This window comes from Anolis sagrei, chromosome 6 (assembly GCF_037176765.1).
Source record: "Anolis sagrei isolate rAnoSag1 chromosome 6, rAnoSag1.mat, whole genome shotgun sequence".
Classification (NCBI taxonomy): Eukaryota; Metazoa; Chordata; class Lepidosauria; order Squamata; family Dactyloidae; genus Anolis; species Anolis sagrei.
This window is the reverse complement of record NC_090026.1, coordinates 44709169-44736009: the sequence shown is the minus strand read 5'-3', so window position 1 is coordinate 44736009 and position 26841 is coordinate 44709169. Positions and strand designations below refer to the sequence as shown.

At 40.7% G+C, this 26841-nt stretch overlaps 1 protein-coding gene and 1 long non-coding RNA gene across 2 annotated transcripts in view; one reads left to right on the top strand and one right to left on the bottom strand.

Moving 5' to 3' along the window:
- The window catches only part of LOC137097374 (uncharacterized), a 44195-nt gene extending 37839 nt beyond the window's left edge, over positions 1 to 6356 (bottom strand). Inside the window, exon 1 of the long non-coding RNA XR_010910170.1 lies at positions 6277 to 6356. This is a non-coding gene — a long non-coding RNA (uncharacterized lncRNA). The remainder of the gene's footprint in view (positions 1 to 6276) is intronic.
- A 244-nt stretch (positions 6357 to 6600) lies between these two features.
- HROB (homologous recombination factor with OB-fold) lies at positions 6601 to 25939 on the top strand. The gene is made up of 10 exons (XM_060781143.2): positions 6601 to 6780; positions 9987 to 10037; positions 10999 to 12138; positions 13308 to 13391; positions 15561 to 15701; positions 16294 to 16402; positions 19901 to 19986; positions 20180 to 20326; positions 22205 to 22418; positions 23916 to 25939. The coding sequence occupies exons 1-10, from the start codon at positions 6649 to 6651 to the stop codon at positions 23975 to 23977; spliced, it is 2166 nt and encodes a 721-aa protein (XP_060637126.2). The 5' UTR covers positions 6601 to 6648; the 3' UTR covers positions 23978 to 25939.
- The last annotated feature ends 902 nt before the right edge of the window (positions 25940 to 26841 follow it).

Genomic DNA, 26841 nt, shown 5'->3' with positions numbered 1-26841 from the left:
CAAGGAGGCTGCCTCATCTTGCCTTATGGTAGAGCTGCAAAATCAAGCATGAAAGGTGAACATATGCTTTTAGTATCATGGGGGAAAGCATTTTCCTATGTCATCAGAACAGAAGTCATTTACTGTATCCCCCTCTCAATGTTTTGTGTGTTCAAAACATTATCTGTTGGAAATGACAACCTTCACCGAGCCTTCTCTAGCAATCTGTGAGAAAGGCAGGGTAGAAATACAGGAAATAAATAAATAAATTTGTCTATAATCTGGTTGCTTAGTGTTTCCTATATGTATGTGTGCAGAAGTCATTGTTATTATGTTTGTGTTTAACTGTTAGAGTATGTATTTGTGTTTGTAACAGTAGCTAAAACTGGAGTCATCTGGTTTGAATCCACAGTGAGCGTTGCCAAGGAGACGAGGCTGGCTAGCTCATGAGAGGGAGAAGTGGGCAGAACCAAGCAGGAAAAGTTATGTGCGTTTTTAAAAAAGGCGAGAGAGTGAGGCTTGGAAAGGCCTGAGAGAGGCTTGTGTGTGAGCGGCTGGTGTTTTTTTCAGTCTAGGAGGGCTGAAGAAAGAAACCTGGCCAGATTCTTTAGTCAAAGAAGACTAAAGGAAGCCTAGTTAAGATCCCTAGTTAAGGAACGACTAGAGATCAGAGATTTGATCAAGGGAAGATAAAATTGAAAGGCTATTTATAGTAGTGAAACATTGTTCACTAGAGAGCTTCACCTCAGTGAAAGTTAGCCACAAGCTGTGTTATCTGGAAGAATGGACTGTATTATAAACCACGTAATATTCAAAGTTCCATAAGTTATTTAACAGCCTGCAACTATAAGCTTTGTACACAATAAACTTGTTGTCTTTTGTTGAAAACCGTCTCATCTCAACTAATCTGTGTCTGTAGAGCCAGATATCATCGGTGGTACCTCAAATACCTCACGTTGGTGGCAGTTACCTTAATTTACTAATAATAATTGGCTTCCTCCATAATATACTCTTCTACACAATTGAGGCCTGAGGTAAATTCCCTCCATAACATCCACATCTGTACAATTGGTGGCAGTGGTGGGATTAAAAAATGTCTGAGGTAAAATACCTCCATTATTAGGGCCTGCCGTTGCCAACCTCAGCTACACACAAGCACCTCCTCGTAATTGGTGATAGCGGTGGGGATCTTCAAAGATAAAATCCCTATACCCTGTCCATCGTTGAGTTCACATCTTCCCAGTATGTATGTTCTGATGTGCAGATTCCTTTACTCTATGGTTTCTGAGAAGTTATAAAAGGGGTTGCAGACTTCATGTTCTCTCTCTCCTTTTGACTATGTGACCTGTTGATAGCTGTTTTGTTACAAGAGAGATGGCCTGGCCAGCTGGCACAAAAATCCACCTCAAAGATATTTGAAACTGGACTAATAAGTTTTTGTATCTCTGTATACTGACCACATTACTTCGGGAGTAAACCAAATATGTTATTTCCATCAAAGTCTACTTAATATTTGTCTCTTGAGTTCATGATATTAAACAAGCTGTTTTATGGGAGAGTACCTTTTTGGGGCACTGAAAAGAAAACACTTCTAAAGATTTGCACTGGCAAATCTCTGTTGTCCTGACAGATCAGAGATTGCAGGTTATTCAGTCTAACAACTGAAACCATTGCCTAGCATAATTATATTTGGTTGTACTGCAAGAGGAGATTCTTCTCTAAAGGGTTATGCTCTCTGTATGGGGTGCCAAATGGAACTCTTTCATTGTTGTTATATACTGTCTAATCAACTCAAGGGCATTTTAAACACCCGTAAACATTTCACCACTTGGGGAAATTGAATATAGTAACTATATATTTGGTATTTCAAGAAAGTGCATATTTCAAAATATGAACAAAACATGTATTTATCATGTCAAACACTATAGAGCCATTATTGTGATTTATCCATTGAATTTTGTTGTCAAAATGGTTGTCCTAATGAAATAATTTGCAATTTATAACCAAAGCAGTTAGAGGACATGGCACATTTCTGTATTTATTACACATATCCAAAACAGCTTTAGTTATGACATTTTCTCTTTAATAGTCTAATGATATTTGTTTGTTACTGTTTTGTAACTATTCCTCTGTCATAGTTCATCTGACAGAGGAATTTAGTCTAGTATGGTTGTATGTGCAACGAAAAATGATGACTTAGGTCTTTACATCACACATAAACCATATGACATTGTCCCCTATGGTGTCTTTCACAATGTATCATTATAGCACTTTGATACCATTTTAAGTGCTACGGCTGTATCATATGTAGTTTGGTGAGACACAAAATCTCTCTGTTCAATAATTCTAAGTATATTCCAAAAATATAGACTCCTGATTTCCACAGGATGGAGCCATTACACTAAAAGTGGTCCAAGTTGACTATCTCTTATCAGAAAATCTTGTAAACAGGCATAGTTTGGATTCCTGGCTTTTTTGGATTTTGGAAAACCTGTATTTGCATATATGTGCCTAATGAGATATTTTGGAGATGGGAACCAAATCAAAACAAGTCTAAAAATAATTGGTGTTTCATGTTCAACTTATGCATATGGTCTGAAGGTAATTTTATACAATATTTTAAAATAATTTTGTGCATGAAACAAAGTTTGTACACACGAAACTACTAGAAAGTAGAGGTGCTATTATCTCCGTTACTCATATGCACAATTTCCAATTTTGTACTATTTCAGATTTCCAGATCAAGGATACTCAACCTGTTTTTACGTCTTTTCATAAATAAACCTCTACAGTAGGACATGTATAGGATTACGATGTTTGTTTATCAACAGGATAATAACATTGCAACTATATTGTTTCTATGAAAAGGTTGGATTCCGTCCAGCATTCCTTTTAAGAGATCTCTGCTAATAGAGCACTTCCATTGGAGAAAAGATACATGATAAGTTATTTTCCATTTATAATTTTCTTTCCTCTGATTTTGTAGTGTTGAGCCTTGGCAGTTAAAATGGTGCCAAACTGAATTGATTCTACAATGTAGATGCAACCACAAAATGGTTTGAATGCTCCTCCACTGGGAAAAAATAAACCCCAGTCTGTGCACATAAAAACCTACATACCTACATGTCAGGGAGTGGATTACAATCACAGCTATTTCCTCCCCCCCCCCCTTTCTTTTTAGTAATTATTATTTTCACACCAAGGAGGAGCATTTAATTTTGATAAGACAGAGGTCCTCCAGTCAGTCGCTCGGCTGACCGGGGTGTTGGGGGCTCTTCTGGATTCAGCACTGACACTTGATGCGCAGGTGTTAGCAGTGGCCGGGAGGGCCTTCGCGCAATTAAAACTTGTGCGCCAACTACGGCCTTACCTCGTGAAGTCTGACTTGACCATGACTTGGCCATGGTGGTCCATGCCCTAGTTACCTCTAGACTGGATTACTGTAATGCTCTCTACATGGGGCTACCCTTGAAGACGGCACGGAAATTAAAACTTGTCCAACGTTCGACAGCCAGATTAATAACTGGGGCAACTTACAGGGAGCGATCAACCCCCCTGTTTAAGGAGCTTCACCGGCTACTGTTTATTTTCCGATCCCAATTCAAGGTGCAGGTTATCACCTACAAAGCCCTGAATGGTTTGGGACCCGTCTACCTTTGTGACCGTATCTCCCTCCATGTGTCATCTCGGGCCCTCTGATCTTCTGCGGGAGGCCCTTCTTTCATCCCTGCCAGTCTTACAAGCTCGCCTTGTGAGCACTAGGGAGAGAGTGTTTTCCTCGGGGGCTCCCCGACTCTGGAATTCACCGCCTGGAGAAATTAGGAAAGCCCCTACCCTAGATACTTTTAAAAAGAACCTCAAAACCTGGCTCTTCCGTTGCGCCTTTGGTGAATAAGTACTCAATCCCACATTATCCCTCATGTGCAATGTTCTATCACTGGAGTATATATTCCCCCTTGTGGGAAAGGTTGATTCCACAACTCCCACCATAATGAGCCCTCCTCCACAAACAATCTGTTTCTCTTTTAACTCACCTGAGCTTTTTAACTAGTTTTAATTAGTTCTTCTTTTAACCATTACATGTGGCCCGCCCATTGTCACTGTGTTTGTGTTTATTGTAATTTTATATTGTTGTATATTCATATGTTTTTTGTAATTACAATGTTGTTTATTGTTTATGTTTTCGGTTTGTGTTCGGTCATTCTTTATTGTAATTTTTGTTCAGGCCTGGCCCCATGTAAGCCGCTCCAAGTCCTCATTGGGGAGACGGTAGTGAGGTACAAATAAAGATGATTATTATCATTATTCTTATTCTTCTTATTATTATTATATCTACATGTGCCAGAGTCCAATTCCAAGTGCTGCCACCCTTCAAAATCTACTTATTAAATGGGAAACTATTGAATGAAAAGTTTATTTTGTGGGGAAAAGAATATACTTGCCCAGCATCATGGCCAAATTGTTGTCTTGAAAATGTAAATACTGTGTATTAATTCTAGACATTGTTTTAAACTATAGGTTTCCTTATCGTGATTTTATGTGGCTTGGAAATCAACCATCCGAATTTAAATAGAAATGAAATAATCAGAATTAAAATAGAAATAAAATACTCTTTCTTTGTAGTCTGCCTATTTCTGATTTCTTTATTTTTTGCTATTTTAAAAACCCTATCTTATATGCTGTATTTTTATATTTTAGGATGGAAAAGTTAGGAATGGTAATTTTCAGTTTGTTTCTCCGATGATGCATCTAGGTAAAGGTAAAGGTTTTCCCCTGTCATTAAGTCCAGTCGTGTCCGACTCTGGGGGTTGGTGCTCATCTCCATTTCTAAGCCGAAGAGCCGGCGTTGTCCATAGACACCTCCAAAGTCATGTGGCCAGCATGACTGCATCTACACTGTAGAATCAATGCAGTTTGACACCACTTTTCACTGACCCAATGCTATGGAATTCTGTGAGTTGTAGTTTTACAAGGTCTTTCGCTTTCTCTGCAGAGTGCTGGAGCCACACCAAACTACAAATCCCATGATTCCATACCACTGAGCTATGACAGTTAAAGCAGTGTCATGCTGTATTAATTCTACAGTGTAGGTACAACCCCAAAATTATCGTTTCATTGAGAAAAATCTGGAAGCTTGCTACATCTGCGTTAAAAGAAATAATAATCCTATGTATTGTCAAAGGCTTTCATGGCTGGAATCACTAGGTTCTTGTAGGTTTTTTCGGGCTATAGGGCCATGTTCTAGAGGCATTCTCCTGAGGTTTCGCATGCATCTATGGCAAGCATCCTCAGAGGTAGTGAGGTCTGTTGGAAATAGGAAAATGGGTTTATATATCTGTGGAATGACTGGGGTGGGGCACAGAGCTCTCTGCTGAAGCTAGGTGTGAATGTTTCAGCTGACCACCTTCATTAGCATTTGAAGGCCTGGCTAAGCCTGGGAAAATGTTCTGTTGAGAGGTGTTAAGATGTGCCTGGTTGTTTCCTCTCTGCTGTTTTGCTGTTGCAATTTTAGAGTTTTTTAATACTGGTAGCCAGATTTTGTTCATTTTCATGGTCTCCTCCTTTCTGTTGAAATTGTCCACATGCTTGTGGATTTCAATGGCTTCTCTGTGTAGTCTGACATGGTGGTTGTTGGTGTGGTCCAGCATTTCTGTGTTCTCAAATAATATGCTGTGTCCAGGCTGGTTCATCAGGTGCTCTGCTATGGCTGACTTCTCTGGTTGAAGTAGTCTGCAGTGCCTTTCATGTTCCTGGATTCGTGTTTGGGCAATGCTGCGTTTGGTGGTCCCTATGTAGACTTGTCCACAGCTGCATGGTATACGGTAGACCAAGAACAAGCCACGAGAGTAAAGATGAAGATCCACCCAGAGGAAAAGTGTTCCTGCCATACATCAAGGGAACCACTGACCGCATAGGGAAGCTGATGAGGAAACACAACATACAAACAATCTACAGACCCACCAAGAAAATCCAACAAATGCTACGTTCAGCAAAGGACAAGAGGGATCCTCTCACCTCTGCAGGAGTCTACCGTATACCATGCAGCTGTGGACAAGTCTACATAGGGACCACCAAACGCAGCAAACTCTAAAATTGCAACAGCAAAACAGCAGAGAGGAAACAACCAGGCACATCTTAACACCTCTCAACAGAACATTTTCCCAGGCTCAGCCAGGCCTTCCAATGCTAATGAAGGTGGTTAGCTGAAACATTCACACCTAGCTTCAGCAGAGAGCTCTTTGCCCCACCCCAGTCATTCCACAGATATATAAACCCATTGTCCTATTTCCAACAGACCTCACTACCTCTGAGGATGCTTGCCATAGATGCAGGCGAAACGTCAGGAGAAATGCCTCTAGAACATGGCCCTATAGCTCAAAAAACCCCACAAGAACCTAATAATCCTATGCCATCCGGCTAGGAAACTCCTTGAAATGTACATTCCACGCCCATCACCTGGAACAAAAACACAAGTAGGGTGCTACTGCGCTTGCGCAGTGAAAAAAAAAAAACGAGGACAGTTCAGAGAAGGGAAGGCGAAGTAAAGTGTTGCGCATGCGTAGTTAAGAGCAGCGAGGCTCCTCTTCTAAGGGCAGAGTGAGGGAGAAATGCTGCGCATGCGTAATGAGAAGGGAAGGCCTTTCGTCGTCATTTGGGCGGATGGTTTGAATGCGGAGCGGTGTGGCGAGAGATGCCAGGCGGTGGGCCTCGATTTGGGCCTTGTTTTTGTCCTCCGTGGTCCTGTTTCCACCCTTACCTTCTCGACGTTGCCACTGGAGACTGTGTCCTTCTTCTATTATGGTAAAAAAGGAGTGGGAAAGGGATGGTTTCAAGAAACAACAATACAAATCCAGCCCTTATATCAGTGTCTAGTTGTGTTTCTGTGCAGAGCTTGAGCATCCTTGATCTGAAAAGCAAATAGTGTCACTATCTCAGCCACCCTTCTGGACAGTTTGAGAATATTTTGAATCAAGTATGCTCAATTTGTCCTATATATCCATAAACATGCATATTTTCTGGCTTTCTATTGCCAAAAAATTAAAACCAAACAAAACTCAGACACATCTGCTGGCTTATTAGAATGTATCTTCTCTCTATAAGTATGTAGGAACCTGTCTGTTTCTTTCACAAATGCTGTTGCTAGGTGAAGTACTTACTTACTTACTTACTTACTTAGGCGATCCCTCGTTTTCCGAGGATGATTGTCTTCCAACATTCTTGGCTGTGGAGCCCTATTCTTGCTCTGCATCTTCTTCCGCAGTGAGGGCATTGGTTTCCAGGTGGAAGCCGGTCTCGGTCGGGGTTGGCTTGACGCACCTTACTCTTGGCACGCTTCTCCCTTTAGCCCTCCATTCGTGCCTCTTCAAATTCTGCAGCACTGCTGGTCACAACTGACCTCCAGCTGGAGCAGCCAAGGGCCAGGGCTTCCCAATTATCAGTGTCTATGCCAGAGTTTTTAAGGCTGGTTTGAGCCCATCTTTAAATCTCTTTTCCTGTTCTCCAACATTCCGTTTTCCATTCTTAAGTTCAGAGTAGAGCAACTGCTTTTGGAGACGGTGGTCGGGCATCCAGACAACGTGGCCGGTCCAGCGGAGATGGTGGCGGAGGACCATCGCTTCAATGCTGGTGGTCTTTGCTTCTTCCAACACGCTGACGTTTGTCCGCTTGTCTTCCCAAGAGATTTGCAGGATTTTCCGGAGGCAGCGCTGATGGAATCGTTCCAGGAGTTGCATGTGACGTCTGTAGAGAGTCCACGTCTCACAGGCATATAGCAGGGTTGGGAGGACAATAGCTCTATAAACAAGCACCTTGGCATCCCTACAGACAGGGCCGTAGCCAGAAAAAAATTTCGGGAGGGGTTGAAATTTTCGGGGGGGGGGTGTTGAAAATTTTGCGGGGGGGGGGGGGTTGAAACCTGCCTCCTAGCTCACGCTGAAGCAAAGAGCACAGCAGGGGGCAGAGCAGCCTTCAATAGCCTGCAGCTCCACCCCTGTCAATCACCTCCACCAAGTCTGGCCTCCTTAATTAGAGCATTCAACACACACACACTCAACTTGGTTGCTTCGCTACATCGGCTATTGCTGCAAGTAATGACAGTGTGAATAAATTGTCAATATTTGCTTGAGATAGTGCTTGCAGTTCTGGAGGGACTCTTAATTTTTTGCATCTCATAGACTTAGCATGAGGATTTGGTTAACCAGTTAAAATTCATGAGTAAACCAGGTTTTTTTTTAAATCTGAAACATTTGGGGGGGGGGTTGAACCCCTAAAACCACCCCCTCACTACAGGCCTGCCTACAGATGTCCCGGTCCTCAAACACTCTCTGCTTCATTCGGAAAAGTGCTGCGTTCGCAGAGCTCAGGCGGTGTTGTATTTCGGTGTTGATGTTGACTTTGGTGGAAAGGTGGCTGCCAAGATAGCGGAAATGATCAACATTTTCTAATGTTACACCATTAAGCTGTATCACTGGCATTGGGTAGTAGGTGAAGTAGCCCTCTGTGATGTCACTGGCTTGGCTGTTGCTAGGTGAAGTGGCCTGCTCTGATGTCACTGGGAAAGAAAGGTGAATGAAGGGAAGGATGGAAGGGGCCACAAAGAGCCATTGTGAGGTTGGCCCTCTCAGAGCTGGAGAAGGGAGAAAGTAGAGGGGAAGGAAGATAGAGAAATGGAAGGAAATGAGAGGAGGGGAGAATGAAAAAAAAAAGGAAGTAGGATAAAGAAGGAATGAAAGCAAAGTGGCAGCATCCTTTCTGATACACTGGGTATCTATATTCTACAAGGGTTATCGGGAAAGTGAGGTTACAAGGCATGTAATTCTCGCGAGGAATTTTTGCAGGGGAAGTTTGTATCACTGTCATGTAGTGTGAAGCTAGCAGAAGCGAACGAGCGGTGCCAGTTGTTAGTAGCTCATCGACTACCATTGTGATGAAAGTTAGAGATGAGTGTCTTCATTCTGTTTTCCTCCAAGTACAAAATTCATGCTGTAATATGCTACCTAAATGCTAAGGACATGAACGCCACTGTGATTCATTCCGAAATCATTTCAGTTTGAGGAGAGGACGTAATGTCAAGACAGCATGTGACAAAATGGGTACAGACTATATTGTAAAATAATGAAGAAATTTCACAACGCCACCCAAAACACGTCATGGGATGTTGACGGTGGGAGTCTGTCTCCTTCATGACAATGCGCGTCCACACACTGCTCATGTAACACAAGAGTTGTTGACTTCATTTGGTTGGGATGTTTTAGGCCACCCATCTCACAGCCCTGATCTTGCACCCAGTGACTATCATCTGTTCACTAAATTGAAGGAACACCTTGGTGGAAAACATTTTTCTGACGACGACGAGGTGAAAATCAAAGTGACAAACTGGCTGAAAAAGGCAGAGAGAAACTTCTGTATCACTTCACCTAGCAACAGATAAACAAACATGCACACATACTTTTTTATCTAAACATTTGTGGCACAATTCCATTAATGTTGTTTACATGATTTTAATATGTTGTAAGCCACTTTGGGTCCCTTGAGGGAGAAAAGCGGGATATAAAGATGATGATGATGATTAGAGACATGGTATTGAAAGAGAGCTATGAAGATGCTCTAATTGTATAGGGTAGGTGCATTGTATGTAACACTGAGTAATACTGAAACTGCAGCCATTCATCTTCGTTCACCACGTATTAGTATAAAGTGAGCCCAAACTTCTACAGAATTTTTATACACTGTTATAATGTTGTTGTTTTATTTTGTTATATTGTTGTTTTGTAGTTTAATGTGTTACATCATTTTAACTGTGTTGTTTGGCCTTGGCCCCATGTAAGCCACCCCGAGTACCTTCGGGGAGATGGAGGCAGGGTATAAAAATAAAGTTGTTGTTGTTGTTGTTGTTGTTATCATCATCATCATCATCAATTCATAATGGAATAAATAGTATATTAGCTTTTTTAATAATAAAAAACAAGCAGAATATTTTGAAAGTCATTTTATTGCTTTTTCACCAGGCTTGTGGTCTACAGAAGCTATTTTCTGTGGAGGCAGATTTTGAAGATGAGGTAAGAGAATCAAAGCTTTTTAATGCGAGATAAATGTACTTGATGTATTGTCGAAGGCTTTCATGGCCGGAATCACTAGGTTCTTGTGGGTTTTTTCGGGCTATAGGGCCATGTTCTAGAGGCATTTCTCCTGATGTTTCGCCTGCATCTATGGCAAGCATCCTCAGAGGTAGTGACATCTGTTGGAAATAAGACAATGGGTTTATATATCTGTGGAATGGCTGGGGTGGGGCAAAGAGCTCTTCTCTGCTAGAGCTAGGTGTGAATGTTTCAACTGACCACCTTCATTAGCATTTGAAGGCCTTCCTGAGCCTGGGAAAATCTCTTGTTGAGAGGTGTTAAGATGTGCCTGGTTGTTTCCTCTCTGCTGTTTTGCTGTTGTAATTTTAGAGTTTTTTTTTAATACTGGTAGCCAGATTTTGTTCATTTTCATGGTCTCTTCCTTTCTGTTGAAATTGTCCACATGCTTGTGGATTTCAATGGATTCTCTGTGTAGTCTGACATGGTGGTTGTTGGTGTAGTCCAGCATTTCTGTGTTCTCAAATAATATGCTGTGTCCAGGCTGGTTCATCAGGTACTTCAATCAGAAAAGTCAGCCATAGCAGAGCACCTGATGAACCAGCCTGGACACAGCATATTATTTGAGAACACAGAAATGCTGGACCACTCCAACAACCACTATTACAACAGCAAAAAACCCACAAGAACCTAGTAAATGTACTTGAGTTTGCTAAAGGGTGTAAAAGTTTCTCCTCGGTTGCTGAAGGAGACATTATGAGAATCTAGGACTTAGGAATATCCAGGCCAAGGCACAACACTGTTGGTCAGATCTCAGATATATATTTCATATCCGCATCTTTATTACCACTTGGGAGAGTCTGAGAGCTTGGGGACAAAATTCAGGAAGACAATACAAAGTCAAGGGATGCCACCTAAAGCCTTTCTCTCTGATTTTTGATAGGATTTCCTGTTGGCTCTGAAGGATGTGGAGAAGGATGTGGAGAAGCAGACCTTGAATCCAACTCCTGCCAACTTAAGAAGTCTTAGACCTGTGTCAGCTGGGCTAAGACCCCCCAGCAATGGCCACGCACTAGCTAAGGACTCTCACTCCCTTTGTCCTTCTGTAACTACATCCCCTGTCCTGACCATTCAGAACTGCTCTAGGTTCAGATCTGAGGAAGGCAGTTCCTCTGTTGAGGTCAAAAGCAACCAGAGATCTCCTCTGGTGACCAGCTTCAATGTTCAGAGGGACCAGACAATTTCACCAAGCTGCACTTCAGATGCAAGGTTCAGGTTTGTAAAGAGACAGGCAGCTGTTCTGCCCACTGGGAGTGCCCACAATGACAGGGAAGCAGAGAACAAGTGTGTACTGTCTGCCTGCATGGATTTTGAGGACTCCTTATGGTCACATCCAGGATCTTTTAGGTCTGACTGTGGATCCCAGGAGCAGATAAGCGGCAACTGTGTAACAACAGCCAAGAAACCACGAGTAGCAAATCCAGTGATGCCAAGCACTTCTATTAGTACTGGAATGTCAGAGTTGATAAGGACCCAGGGACAAACATCTGCAGATGTCATCAACCATCTCCAACCAGTGGAGGCTTCTTCAAAGTTGACTTTGCGGCCTGCTGCTGTAGGATCTTGCATGGTTCGATCTAATCTGAGAATGAGCAGCAATACAGATATCCCTTTGAACTCTAGCTGTCATATACTGAAGCCTTTGGGTAAACCTGCTGAGTGCAACAGCCCAAGCTTATCTTTGGTTAGACCATGTTCCTCTTTCCTGTCAGGAAATACCCCTCCAGGACAATCCAAATCATGGATACCAAACCAGAACTGCACTGGGCCAAGAATGACTAATACTGGTGCTCAGCTTCTTACTGCATATGGCTCTCCAACAACATCTGTGGAAAACACACCTGCCTCTCTGAAAATTACCTCTTCTGGTGTATCTGCTGGAAGCCTCCAGACACCTGTGGTCACCAACCATCTTGTCCGCTTGGTCACAGCTGCTAACCAGTCACCACAACCAATGACCCACATTGCTTTGCGGGCGAAAACACGTCGCTTCCCAGGGCCTGCGGGCATTCTGCCTCACCAAGTAAGAGGATCATGGAAGGACACGATGATGTGTGGCCTGTATGTGCAAACATGTGAAATGCATTCCCCATTGGTTTGACAAGTGCATGTAAGATGAACTATCTCACATGCACTTTATTACCTTTATTTCTTTCATCCCAACTCAGATAGGGATTCGGAGCAGCCACAAAATTAATAAAAAGCAAATAAAAACTTCTCCTTGCTACTTGCAATTCCCTCTGTATAATAGACCTAGCAAATGGGATTGTTATGTGAAATGCTTGATGGTGTTTTGAGGGGAGGGCGAGTGGTTGTCCAGCCATGTTAAAAAACAAAAGGTATCATATAAAAATATCCAAGGGCAGTTCCTCCTCTTTTTCTTGTGTGCCACGTGTTTCTGTGTCTCTTGATATCTCAATTTCTTTGCCCAAGACATCAAACAGAAATTCTCTAGCACCACCTCTTCTGTTCTTCCCTCTAAGGCCTCTTCCACACTGTCCCTTTAATCCCAGGATCTGATCCCAGATTATCTGTTTATCCTGGGTTATCTGGCAGTAGAGACTCATATATTCCAGTTTAAAGCAGATATTCTGGGATCAGATCCTGGGATAAAGGGCCGTGTGGAAGGGGCCTAAGAAGGACCAGAGAGAGGCGGTGAAGAAAAACACCATGGTCAATGATATTGAAAGCCATTGGCCATGGTATTCTTCTGTACCGTCAGAAACAACAAGGTCACTTTCCTCTCCAGTTCCTGCATTGGTCATCTACCAAGGTGACCAAAGCTCTTTCCATCTCATAACCTGTTTGAAATGAGTCTATATCTCAACCAGAAACCCCTAAAGCTCAGAGGCCACCAAAAAAGAATGTATATATACTCTCCTAAGGCCACAAATTTTACTTGAGGAATTATAAAAGTGAAGTGAGAGATGACATTTATTGGCTAGATGGTTAAGAGCTAATAATTTTAGCCTCACTTTATATCATGCCTCTCCATGGTATACCAGATATATAGATAGGTGTTTTGGAAGTTCAGAATTTGGCCAGCATCTGAATTTCAACACCTTTAGAACCTTTGTTTTCATTTAGTCCAGAAAGATCAAACTCCTTAAATGTATTATATTTACATATTTTTCCTCAGATAAGTATCTGTGCTCATAAAATATTCTATTTTTTCTTCTCTTCATCAAAAAGCCTGATGAGAAAAATTTGGAAGACATTCTTGTTACAACACCTCAGATGCCAACACATGGGGCTTTAGCAAAGCTACAAATTGAGGTAACTGCTCTGTTCAACTCTTTTTCTTTTCCTGTTAGAGAAAACATTAATTGAAATTAGTGTTTTGTTATCTTATATTACTGCTGAGAAAAAAAAGGTAGACTTGATGCTAAATTAGGGCCTTGGAGCCTCCAAATGTTTTGGAGTACTGCTGCTACAGTGCTGGATGGAGCTACTGAAAAGTTGGCCCAAACATCTGGAGGGCCACAATTCCTCAATGTATAATCAGAAACTACATCAAAGGTTTTTAACTTGCAAATGTGTGTGGGATTTCATTGGAAATGAAGAAACATGAGCAAAGGAGCATTAACTCTTATTAGATCTTCAAACTCAGTATATTTATGAGATTATTGGTCTCATAAAAAGTTCACCTTCCTTTTCCTAAGAAGATAACCTTCGCATGTGATGATTTTTACCTAGAAATTCCTAGAGGTGTTTCCTTTAGGAATCTCTAAGTCAGGCATTCTGAAACTTCTGCTTTCCATCTATTTGGACTTGATCAGGAATTTGACTCCCCAAATTCCTGATCAACTTGTTCAATGGTTAGGAATTCTGGGAATTGGAGGTCCAAGTAGCTGGAGGGCTGGAATTTGAGAATGCCTGCTCTAGATCTCCTAGCACAACTCTGTGATCAAACTGCAGTAACAATTGTAGAGTCACTCTGGAGGACCTAAAACTACCTAGAAATACCATATGAATAAAGTCAAACCTGGACAGTTTCTATCTGATTTTGTCTATTTACAGAAGCTAAATAGTGTCAGGCCTGGTTAATATTTAGACAGAAGTCCATCAGAAAGTGCCAGGAAATTCTAGATTCCAAAGATTTTGGAAAAAATCTTGCCTGAGACCCAGAACTGCTACCAATCAGTATTCAGCATTACAGAGCTGGTTGGATCAATATTTGATTCAGCATAAGGTAGCTTTCTGTGTTCCTTAGGGTCACAGTTTGAACGAGTTGTTTTTTTTATCAGTCGGCATAGTAGTTTTTAAAAAATACTTTTTCCAAGCTCTGTTTATCATATCAGAAGTGAACTGAGGGTACAGTTATAATGTATTTAAAAAACACAAAGTTTAAAAAGCTGAGCACTGTGGACTCAAACAATGATAGATCTGGACCAAACATGGAACGAATACTCAATATACCCAAAAATGAACACTGGTAGAGTTTGGGGGAAATAGATCTTGACATTTGGGAGTTGTAGTTGCTGGGAATTGTAGTTCATCTAAAATCAAAGAGCATTCTGAACTCCACCGATGATAGAATTGGGCCAAACTTCCCACACGGAGACCCCCATGACCAACATAAAATACTATGTTTTCTGATGGTCTTTGGCGACCCCTCTGACACTCCCTCTCGACCCCCTGAGGGGTCCTGACCCCCAGGTTGAGAAACACTGATCTAGTTCATTTCTAAATACTATTTATTACTGAAGACCAACCCAAAGATTCAGAAAAGCATATTGTGCACTTTCCCAAGTTATAATGTATTTAAAAAACACAAAGTTTAAAAAACTTGTTTGTTGTTGTTCATTCGTTCAGTCGTTTCCGACACTTCGTGACCTTATGGACTAGCCCACACCAGAGCTCCCTGTTGGCCGTCACCACCCCCAGCTCCTTCAGAGTCAAGCCAGTCACTTCAAGGATGCCATCCATCCATCTTGCCCTTGGTCGGCCCCTCTTCCGTTTTCCTTCCATTTTCCCCAGCATCATTGTCTTCTCTAAGCTTTCCTGTCTCCTCATGGTGTGGCCAAAGTACTTCAACTTTGCCTCTACTATCCTTCCTTCCAATGAGCAGTCGGGCTTTATTTCCTGAAGTATGGACTGGTTAGATCTTCTCACGGTCCAAGGCACTCTCAGAACTTTCCTCCATCACCACAGTTAAAAAACTTGACATTGTACTAAATGTCCTTTGACCAGTAGGTGGCCACTTGGAGTGCCTCTGGTGTTCCTATAAGAAAGTCCTCCATTGTGCGTGTGGCAGGACTCAGACTTCATTGTAATAGGTGGTATGTGGTTTGTTCTTCTCCACACTCATATGTCGTTGACTCCAAGCTCTGTCAAGGGATGATTGTAATATTTTACACATATATGTTGGAAGTAATGCTGAATGCATTATCAGTGATAGGTTCAAAGTAAGGCATAACCCGACCTTATGCACTGTGCCTCCAGGAAGTGCCTGCCTCCCAGCATCGAACAGAAGATGAATTTGAACGAGGCCCTTGGGCTGCTATGAAAACTGAGTTGGGATTAGATGAGAGAGATCCATCCTGCTTTCTTAGGACATACAGCATTGTTATGGTGCTTCGTAAGGTAATGGTTACGGATTGTTTTGGGATGGGGGAATTCTACTGGTTCTGTAGGAGCATGTTATTGTAGAGGTACAGTTGTGAGTGGTCTCGGAGCAAAAGATGCTGCACTCTTGGAATTTTTCCAAACTATCCAAAATTGGTAACTGCTATGTCCTTCAAATCCAGACCACCTTTTGACTTTAACCCCATGTCCTTTTAACAAGGCTTGCATATGGACTAATACAGCAAAGGACTAACTAACAGCCTTGTTGCTAGGTAATACTACCTCCTGCTTGCAGTGTTTAAGTGGTAAGCAGTTTGTGGGTGGCTGCTAGGCAACCATCCTTCTTGTTCATCTGATATCCTTTCCACTGTTTTGTTCTGGAGATATCAACAAGCCTCTTATAACCCTTTTTGAGCCAGCTGTCATCCCAGAGTGTCCTCTTTTAGTATAAAAGACAGCAAAAACAACATCCTAAAAGGTCAATGCCATTTCATCTCCTCTTGTTGATTGATACCATTGTCATTTTTCTTAAATCGTAAGAGAAATCCATATAGTGTTCAGCTTTTCTCTCTATGTGTTTGACAAATAATACATCTTTTCTGCCATGCAGGCAGCTTTGAAGCAGCTCCCAAAGAACAAAGTTCCCAACATGGCAGTTATAATTAAGACACTGACAAGGACCAACGTTGATGCGGGTGCTGTATTCAAAGATCACACTGGTAAGAGTGAAAATTGCTACACTTTGATTCAGGCATGGGAAATATGTGGTCTAGTAGATGTTTTATGGACTGCATCTCCCTTATGCTTCATCCTTGGCTATGCTGGTCAGGATTGATTTTAGTCACAGTCTATAAAGAACATTTAAGTCCTCATGTCCCCTAGTATCTTGATAGGGATGGAAATCACCTTCCCTGTAGCCTATAGCTTGGCTATCTCAAGTCATTTGGAATGATAATCACGTTTAATCACAAATGGCTACTATCTAGTTCAGTGTTTTTCAACCTTCCTAACGCCGCGACCTCTTAATACAGTTCCTCATGTTGTGGTGACCCCTAACCATCAAATTATTTTCACTGCTACTTCATAACTAATTTTGCTACTGTTATGAATCATCACGTAAATATCTGATATGCAGGATATATTTTCATTCACTGGACCAAAATTGGCACAAATACCTGATACACCCACATTTGAATTGGGATGGGGTTGATTTTGTCATTTGGGAGTTGTAATTGCTGGGATTTATAGTTCACCTACAATCAAAAAGCATTCTGGACTCCACCAACAATGGAATTGAACCAATCTTGGCACACAGAATTCCCATGACCAAGAGAAAATACTGGAAGGGTGTGGTGGGCATTGACCTTGAGTTTTAGAGATATAGTTCACCTCCATCCAGAGAGCACTGTGGACTCAAACAATGATAGATCTGGACCAAACATGGAACGAATACTCAATATACCCAGAAATGAACACTGGTGGAGTTTGGGGGGAAATAGACCTTGACATTTGGGAGTTGTAGTTGCTGGGAATTGTAGTTCATCTAAAATCAAAGAGCATTCAGAACTCCACCAATGATAGAATTGGGCCAAACTTCCCACACGGAGACCCCCATGACCAACATAAAATACTGTGTTTTCTGAGGGTCTTTGGCGACCCCTCTGACACTCCCTCAAGACCCCCCGAGGGGTCCCGACCCCCAGGTTGAGAAACACTCATCTAGTTCATTTCTCAATACTATTTATTACTGAAGACCAACCCAAAGATTTAGAAAAGCATATTGTGCACTTTCCCAAGTACGCCTCAGAATGCAGGTAATCCATAATTCATTTCCCCCTACCTCTCCATTTTTTAGAGACTTGTTGCAATAGAAATTGGGCAGAATCGAGAAGAAAGGGCCTGGTCAAACTTCTGTCTTGGTGGTTGGCTCACGGTAGCACTTCGGTCTGTCAGTGACCCAACACAGTAACCTCACACATTTCCATTGATTTTTTTTACAGAGAGTTAAATTTTAAACAGTTTTATTAGATTAAAAAAGTATGATTGCAAAACAGAAGTAAAAGAGAAAAACAGAAGAAGGCAGGAAGAGAAGGGGAAATAGATAGGAAATGAATTCAAGGCAGACATATTCACTTATATAAGATAAGCATACTTCAAATAATATATTTTCTTGAACCTGACCTCTGTATAATACCGCTTCAGAGCCAGATATCTGATTAAGCACAAGCCACTTTCCTTAAGAATTGCCTTCACTGAGCTGCGATTTCAAGTAATGCCAAGTTCTAACTGCAAAGTTAGATAGATGGTCATTACCATAATGTGCCATGGGAAAGCACACTATGTATTTGTAGTCAGTGTCAAGTATAAGATATTGTGCATTATCTGTTAGTCTGCTCATTGTATAGTGACTCAAGAGAAAGACACCTGAAACTCCTTAAAGGGAACTCTATTGCAGAAACTGTGCAGTTTCTGCTGAGCGACACAAATAGCTATATAACTTACAAAATAGCCCTTTTTGCTCTATCTGCAAAAAAGATCAGAAAGACCGAGTTAGATAAAATTGCCATCAACTGCCGAGGAGACTCTAAGGGATAACTGGACCCAAAATGTACTAAAATTATTGTTAACTTGCATTGCATTGTTTTTGCATTGTTTTTGCACTTTGTGGGAGCATGATTATGGTTTCTGTTTAGCACTTTCCCTTAGCTCTTATCTAGGAATTTTGCAGAAACTTAAGAGCCCTCTGAATTCAGCATTTTTATTGCTCCTATGGTACTGTTTTCATGATGTTATGTTTTATTGTGATATGTTTCTATTTAGTTTAGTTTAGTTTTTATTTTATTGCATTACATTTTAACTCTGTGCTCTTTGTCCCTTTGTAAGTCACCCTGAGTCCCTTCGGGGAGATGGAGGTGGGGTATAAAAATAAAATTATTTATTTATTTATTTATTTATTTATTTAATTTATTTAGCATCTTTGGTGCCTGTTGCTCCAAGGGTACTATTGTGTGCATATGGTGCTTTTCGTCATGGCCATGGGCCCGTACAATAAACTATTTTGAAGAAGATATAATACATGTTCATGCATAACTAAATAGCTTTTTCTGACCTTTAAATGATAGGTATGAAAGTTTTATCTTTTTATCCTTGGAGTATAAATGTCTCTGTAACAGTAAAAGCATATAAGATCCAACCATACCTACTCTCAAATAGACTCGATGTCACAAGAGTATGATCTGAAAAAACAAATACCAAAGGATTTTTTTAATACAAAAACTCTGTCCTGTGTTCAACCAAAACATCTAATTACTAAACACATCTGTAACGCATGTCACAAATAAGCATGTCTATATTACACTGGCAATATTTAGTTGTATTAGACAATTTCTTTCTAAAAAGACACAATGGTATCCAATACACCTAAAATAATAATTTATTTAGCATTAATGGTCAAAGGTCTGGAAGCAAAGACCTGTGAGGAGCGGCTTAGGGAGCTGGATATGTTTAGCTTGGAGAAGAGAAGGAAATTATAGCCATGTTTTAATATTTGAAAGGATATCACATTGCGGATGGGGCAAGCTTGTTTTCTGATGCTTTGGAGATAAGGACACGGAGCAATGGATCCAAATTGCCGGAAAGGAAATTCCACGTAAACATTAGGAAGAACTTCCTGATTGTAAACATTGTTTGTCAGTAGAATATGACATCTCCTCTAGAGGTTTTTAAGCAGGCTGGATGGCCAACTGTTGGGAGTGCTTTGATTGTGTATTCCTGCATGGCAGGAAGTTCAACTGAGTGGCCCTTGGGGTCTCTTTCAGTTCTATAATTCTATCCTAGACCAAATACAGTTTTGGGTCTGAGATTTTTGATAAGAAAGATTTTTTATTGCTTAAGCGCCTGAGGATTGTTGTTTCCTTTTTCCTTGTGTGTGTGTGTGGGGGGGGGGGGGGGGTCGGGGTCTGGATTGTGTCTCTTGACATAAATACTGGTCTTCTGAGCACCTGACCGAAGAAATGAACATGAGATTATGGTTGCTTATTTGAGTGAAATTGTAATACTGTGTGGCTGAATGCTTAGATTTCCCCCTTCTTCCTTAGCTCCTTTCTGTCTTGACATTTTGTGTGGGAGCAGTTAGAGTTACTACTGTAGTGGATAACACAAATACTTTTCTGCTTTGGCTGTACTGTGTTACTGCTCTTTGATGTTCTCTTCTGCAGGGGAAATGCAGGGTACGATACATCGTCTGCTGCTGGAGGAGAAAGAGAGTGAATTTAAAGCTGGGTCAGTGCTTCTGCTAAAACAGGTATTGGAAAGCTACGAAGCCAGGTTGGCAATTTCTAGTGCCAATGAGTATTCAATCAATATGTAAGATCTTTTGTTGGCTGCCATGATTGCATTTTATTTTCTGGGGTGTGTATTTCAGTATTGCACTTTCCACTTGTTTTTGCCCCATTTCATCCAAGAGAAAGTGGTTGATGCATGTATTGGTTTCACAGGTGGGTGTGTTCTCCCCATCCCATCGCAACCACTACCTCAATGTGACACCTAGTAACTTGGTGAAGATATATTCACCAGGGATTAACAACTGCAAGGCTCCGTTATCCCAAGACATAAAGAAAGCCATGGAGATGGTGCAACCACAGGTAAGGAGCTATCTTGACATGATTTTTTAGGGTAACCAGTTTGGAAGGATATCAAGAAATCCTGTATGCTTTATTATGGGGAAAAATATGGGGAATGCCCTGAAAAGCTATGGAAAGGTGAAAAATGGAATAAAATGTCCAAATAGCTGGATCTTTATGTAACTGCTTGCCCCTTCCAATGACTTCCAACGATGTTCACTAACAACAAATGGAAAATAGATTATGGAAAATAGAAAGTTGTGTAAACTTGTATAATTAACATAGGGTGAATTCTGTCCTTGATTTTCTTGGTGCAAAACCTGCATGGCTTCACTTAGTTTGCTTAGTAAATTTAATTATTCCCTTATGTTGCCCTATTTCTTTCTATACTTAAGGTATAAGATCCTATACTTTGTGTTACCAGTTTATTATAGATGAATATATTTTGTTTCATACTTGAATAGAAGACATTTATTAGCAATCTTTCTCTATGTATCTAAATATGCCACACAGAGACTCAATACAACATTTCAGTTAACTATAAAATGAAGACTAACATTGCAATACATACACATTCATGTACATACACTCTAGTTTCAAAATCTGTATTATTTATGTGTCCATTTGCCATTTTTAAACATGTCAGCGCTTTTGATTACAACTTAGATTTCAACAGTATCAGTTTTTAATAGCTCTTTGAGAAATATGTTTGTGAAATACTAGTCCACAAGTAAGAACAGCCTTAGTTTAAAATATGGTGTTTGAGTGTGAGACAACAATTCTGGAGACTTGGGTTCAAATACTTGTTCTGCCATTGAAGCCCACAGGTTGACCTTGGGTAAGTCACACTCTCTCAGCCTCGAAGGAAAGCAAATACAAATCCCATCCTCCACCTTAGGGCTGCCTTAAGGAAACCGTGGTTGCTTCAAGCTTAGGGAAAACTCCCTCCCTGTTTTTCTTTGAATCAGGCAATAAATCAAAAGTCACTTTTATTTTCTTCTTGGTTGTAACCCCCCCACACACACACATTTTGAATCTTTCCTTTTTATAATCAGGAGGTAAACAAGCAGTGATTTTTTTTAAAAAAATTACAACTAAATTTGAGAATGGAGAGCTAAACATGGATGGACAATTCCAGCATTCTCTTTTTCTCACACACTGTTGCTGTTCAAGCAACAGAGTTTTTAGATAGGACAGGATTTCTTGTATGTCAAGTCCTTTTTATTTCTCTCATCTAAAATTCATTTGTTTCCTCTTACTATCCTTTGAAATGCATTGTCATAAATATAAAGAGATCACGTGACCTTTGGCATTTTCTTAGGGCTTTTGGTTATATAAAACCTTCCTACTTCTCAGTCCTGTGTTTCTTTTTAATCCCTCTCACTGCTTCTCTAATCTCCAGCCATTGAGAGGTGGAGAAATTAAGACTTTAATCTTCATTACTTCATTAGGATATAGGTTCCCCATGTGTATGTAAATGCAAAGCCATTAGTAAACTATAGGTTTATAACCTACACATGCCTAACTTGTTTGCTTTTGGAGTCACAAGAGAACTCAGGAAAGCAATAGAGAGAAATTGAGGCACACTTTGTCCGCTGCTTTACTAAACAAAAGTGAATTCCTAACAATTTTGGTTTTCATACTTTTTCCAAAAAGGGCTAACACCTTGGGAAGCACTACAAAAATGTCCTTTAGTGGGGGTTTGCTTTCTGTGGGCCACACTTTCCCTACCCCTAACATAGCAGCATCACAAGTCAGTGATTTCATACAAGGGCAATCCTTTTCAGATCACACTTCTTACTGAGAGCAAGTAATGGTAGAGGACCACATCTCAGTGACAGAACGGTTAAGGGTACAATGCACAGCTTCTTATGGCTGCCTATGTATTTTTGAGTACAGGCAGAAACAGAATGTCAGCAGGATCAACCCCAAAATGCTCTCACACCCATGACCAGAAGAAAATGCTCGAGTGGAGAAAGATGTGAGAACAACGAGAACTCTTCACAGAGTGCACCAGTGAAGCAATCATTGTTGACACCAGTGTCAGGGATTTGTGGAACAAGCAAAATGGTTTTGAATGAACCATCTGCAAAGGCCGATGGAGCTGACCCAGGTAACTATAATATTAAATGGAAATGGATAGATATTAGCCTAACTGTATTTTTCATTGTCACCACACAGCATTGTGTGTCTGTAGAGCAGGGGTCCTCAAACTTTTCAAACAGAGGGCCAGATCACAATTCCTCAAACTGTTGGAGGGCCAGATTATAATTTGAAAAAAAAACGAATGAATTCCTATGCACACTGCACATACCTTATTTGTAGTGCAAAAAACACTTCAAAACAATGCAATAATTAAAATGTAGAACAATTCTAACAAATATAAACTTATTAGTATTTCAGTGGGAAGTGTGGGCCTGCTTTTGGCTGATGAGATAGATTGTTGTTGTATGCTTTCAAGTTGTTTCAGACTTAGGTTGACCCTGAGCGAGGGCCGGGTAAATTACCTTGGAAGGCCGTATCTGGCCCCCAGGCCTTAGTTTGAGGACCCCTGCTCTAGAGCTTGAAAAATGGAAAATGGGGATCGGTCAGGCATCCTGCTGAACCAAATATAGACTAATATGTTGCTAATTTTCTACTGCATTAAAGTGTTTACAGGATGGGGCATAAAGATATCCCATATTTCAAGGGAACACTGTGTGTGCTGTAGTCAGGATAGAGAGCTGAGGTAATTCAGTAGGTTAGGCTCTGCCATTTTCAGTACCCATCATGAATTGGACCAGTGAACCTTGGGATTTGTTGTTCCAGCTTATTATGAGAACAATCGTACTCGCTCAGAGGACTTTCCGTACACGCTCAGTCAAAATGCATTTGTGCCAGATTGGAAAATGATTTTGCTATAGATTTCTAATCTTTGAGCAACTAGATACACACTGAAAAGAAAATCTCTGGCAGACCTAGAACTGTTAGAATGCCAGAAAATGTGGAAGCTGTAAGAGCATCCACTCAACAATCACCAAATCTCATAAACATGCCATGATACTGGGAATATCAAGTCGGAGGCTGAGGAATATTCAGCATGCTGATTTAAAACTGCAGCCTTACAAAATGATTTGTCTGATATGATTTTTCAAACCTATTGAAAACAAAACTTTTTCTGTACCTTTCAGAAATATAGAGAGATTTTGTTCTGGATAGCTTCATTCATTTTTTATATCCCTTCAAAAAGTGGGAGATCTTTATGCCCCCATATATGTGGCCACTTACGGCCAAGAATTGATAAATTGTGGTAAGACAGAATAAATTACTTGACATCCTGGGAATCTGGCTCATTCCTTGGGAATTCAGAAAATGTGTGTGCTGGAGGGGGGACGGGATGGAATGGGACTGGTAGAAAGAAGCAGAGGCAAAGAATGGTAATAACAGCGCTTTTATTCCAAGCTTAGAAAAGTTATTTTATGGACCATAACTCCAAAATTCCCATAACCAAAAATTTCCATAACCAGCATTATCATTATTTCCTCCTGAACTATAGCAACCTCTGCATGGTGGACATGGTGGACTTCTTTCCTCTTAATAACTTGGTTGTCTTCTCATACTGTTCATGTAGATGACCTAGACCAGCTTCTTGGAGAACTACCTGATGACTTTTTCTCCAGCTTGGATGCATAAAGAAGTCAATGAAATTTCTCTGGAACCAAAGATAAGGCAGCGACTGTGATAGAGGACCAAGGACATAGCCTTTCATCCCAAGACATTGCTTTTTCCCCATCATTTGGTGGTGGCATTGTCCATACCTTGGGTAAGGATGTTGACTGTGCCACAAAAAAAGAAGTTTCTTCATAGAACAAGCAAAAACATGGATGCAGTTCATGTGATTTAATGAACACTGAATGCCTGCTGCGATGTTATTGTTAAGCATGTTTTCCTCTCCTACTTTTTTTTTGTTGATGTAATGGATTCTTGAACCCTTTGTTCAAAGACATAGTTTGTCAAGTGACAGAATATACATAGAAATACTGTATGAGGGTTTATCCAGCCTTGTGGATGTATAACAGACATACTTCTACCTGTACTGCACTTTGCCTTCCCATTGGAACAACCATAATGTCTATCATTTCCCTGTAGTTTGAAATGCAATCTTTCCTGGTGCCATATTACACACCTTCTTTGGCACAATGCCATCTGTCTTGTGAATTGTCTTATGGGGTATAGCTGTTGACAGATCATTAAAAAAAACATTGGTAGATGTAAGTGAATTTCACTGCTAATCATTGAGAAAATGGATCTGGTAAAGAAAGATCTTGTAGTTTGCCTTGTAGTGTAATCCTTTTTATTTGGTTGTAACACCTGACACAAACACAATTCATGTTGCCTTTTTTGTGTAGTCTGGAAGAAAATGGTAAGAGAGAAAGTGAGCCAGTTATTTCACCTTCCCTGTGACATGGTAAAATGAACATAATTTGACCACTAATTAAGTAATTTGTTATTTATGCTCACATGATCAATTTTCAGGCACTCGTGCAAATAGTTCGAAATCAGTCCCTGCAAATTGTTTTCCTTTTAAAACAATTTAGCTGACAGTCCAACTGTGTTGGTCTTGGTTGCTCGTGTATACTTCACTGACGAAGTTTTCAGGAGTTATTGCAAAATAAAATCCTAATTTATGTTATAGATCCCAGGTGTATGCAAACTTCAGCCCTCCAGGTGTATTGGACTTCCACAATTCCTAACAGCCTCAGGAGCAGCTGAGGGGAAAAAAGGAAAGAGCCGGAGGCTGCTAGGAATTGTGGGAGTTGAAGTCCAAAACACCTGGAGGGGCGAAGTTTGCCCATGCCTGTTATAGGCCAAAGTAAACAGGAGAGGTTTGAATGCTCATTTGAAGGGCTATAACAGTCGATCCTAGCAGAATGACATAGCTAATGGTGGAGAATGCCATTGTTGGACAGGAAATCCCATTATCCCTGACCATTGACTGTTTGGGCTATAGGAGTGGCAGTCCAACTGCACATTTTTCATCCTGTGGCAGAGTAACAGTATCGCTTCAGTCCGTACCTTGTAAGGATACAGGTTTTCTGTCTCAAAGCAAAAATATCCTGTGAAAAGAAATCAAGAATAATAGGAAGGCTTTGGTCTGCATTCTCTACTTAGAAGTGTTGAACTTATATCCTTACCAATGGTCCAAAAAAATTCAAAACATCCCACTTTACCTCCCAATCTGTAGATTATAAGAAGTGTGTATGTATACATCTGGTTGCATTTGAAGTGCAGGAAAATATAATCAAAAATGTAATATACTCCCCCCTCCCCAACAAACACCTTCATGGCCAATGCTTAAATCTTCAAAACAGATTATTTTCTCCATCTCTTGTCTTTTGACTATGTATTACTAACCTACAGATCCTTTGTGAAGTGAGACATCCATAAGGTTTCATCTAAGCCAAGTCCTGGCTTTAGGATGTTTTCTAGCAGCAGGAATAAAGTTGCATATGTTATCTCAGGGCCAGCTTGTTTCTATATATATCTCAGAGCATATGTAAAGCTCATCATGATGGATCTTTCAGGTCAATGAGCATTCACATCCCTCGTAGAAAAGGAGTGCTGATCGATCCTAAATAAAGTTCTCAAGAAAAATCCCCGATTGTAGAAGGATGGTATATAACTAGATGGTGTTGCAGCTGTTTCTCATTCCTTGTAACCAAAATCCAGTTAGCTAGCCCATTTAGAGTAAAAGTAATTAAAAAGGGAATATATATGTGTATGTGCATGTGTATTAATAAATAGGTGAGCAAAAAATTGTGCGTACACAGTTACACTGAGTATCCTTTATCCAAAAAGCTTCAGACCAGAAATGTTTTTGATTTCAGATTGGTCTTTTTTAAAATAGTAGTATTTGGATATATGTGCATAATGAGATCATGGAGCTGGAACCCAAATTAAAGCATGACATTCTGGAATGTTTCATATATACCTTATACAAAAATAACTTCCTTTTGCTAATTCCTTCCTCTGAAGTATAGCCTATTTATTTATTTACGGTATTTATATTCCGCCCTTCCCACCCTGGAGGGGACTCAGGATGGATTACAATGTATCTATACATGGCAAACATTCAATGCCATAGACGCACAACATATATAGATGACACACAGAGGCTATTTAACTTTCCAGCTTTCATGAGGGTATTCTGGCCATCAGGGGAGCTGTCGCTTCACCATCCATTTGTGACACTGATGGAGTACTTCCTCATTCTTTGCTTGATTTCTGGAGATTTTATGGCGTCGTAAATTAGTTAAATTAGCCTCCCTGCATAAGCGGTACCGAAATTTCCTACTTGACAGATGCAACTGTCTTTTGGGTTGCAAAGGTCGACAGCAAGCTACACAATGGCCGGAAGCTCGCTCTGACCCAGTCAGTAGTGATCTTAATGCAGCTGACTCCTAGCCAGCTGCGCCACAGCGCTTGGTATTTCTTACATGTTCTCTATCCATGGACTAACCAGGGCTGACCCTGCTTAGCTTCTAGGATCAGATAGA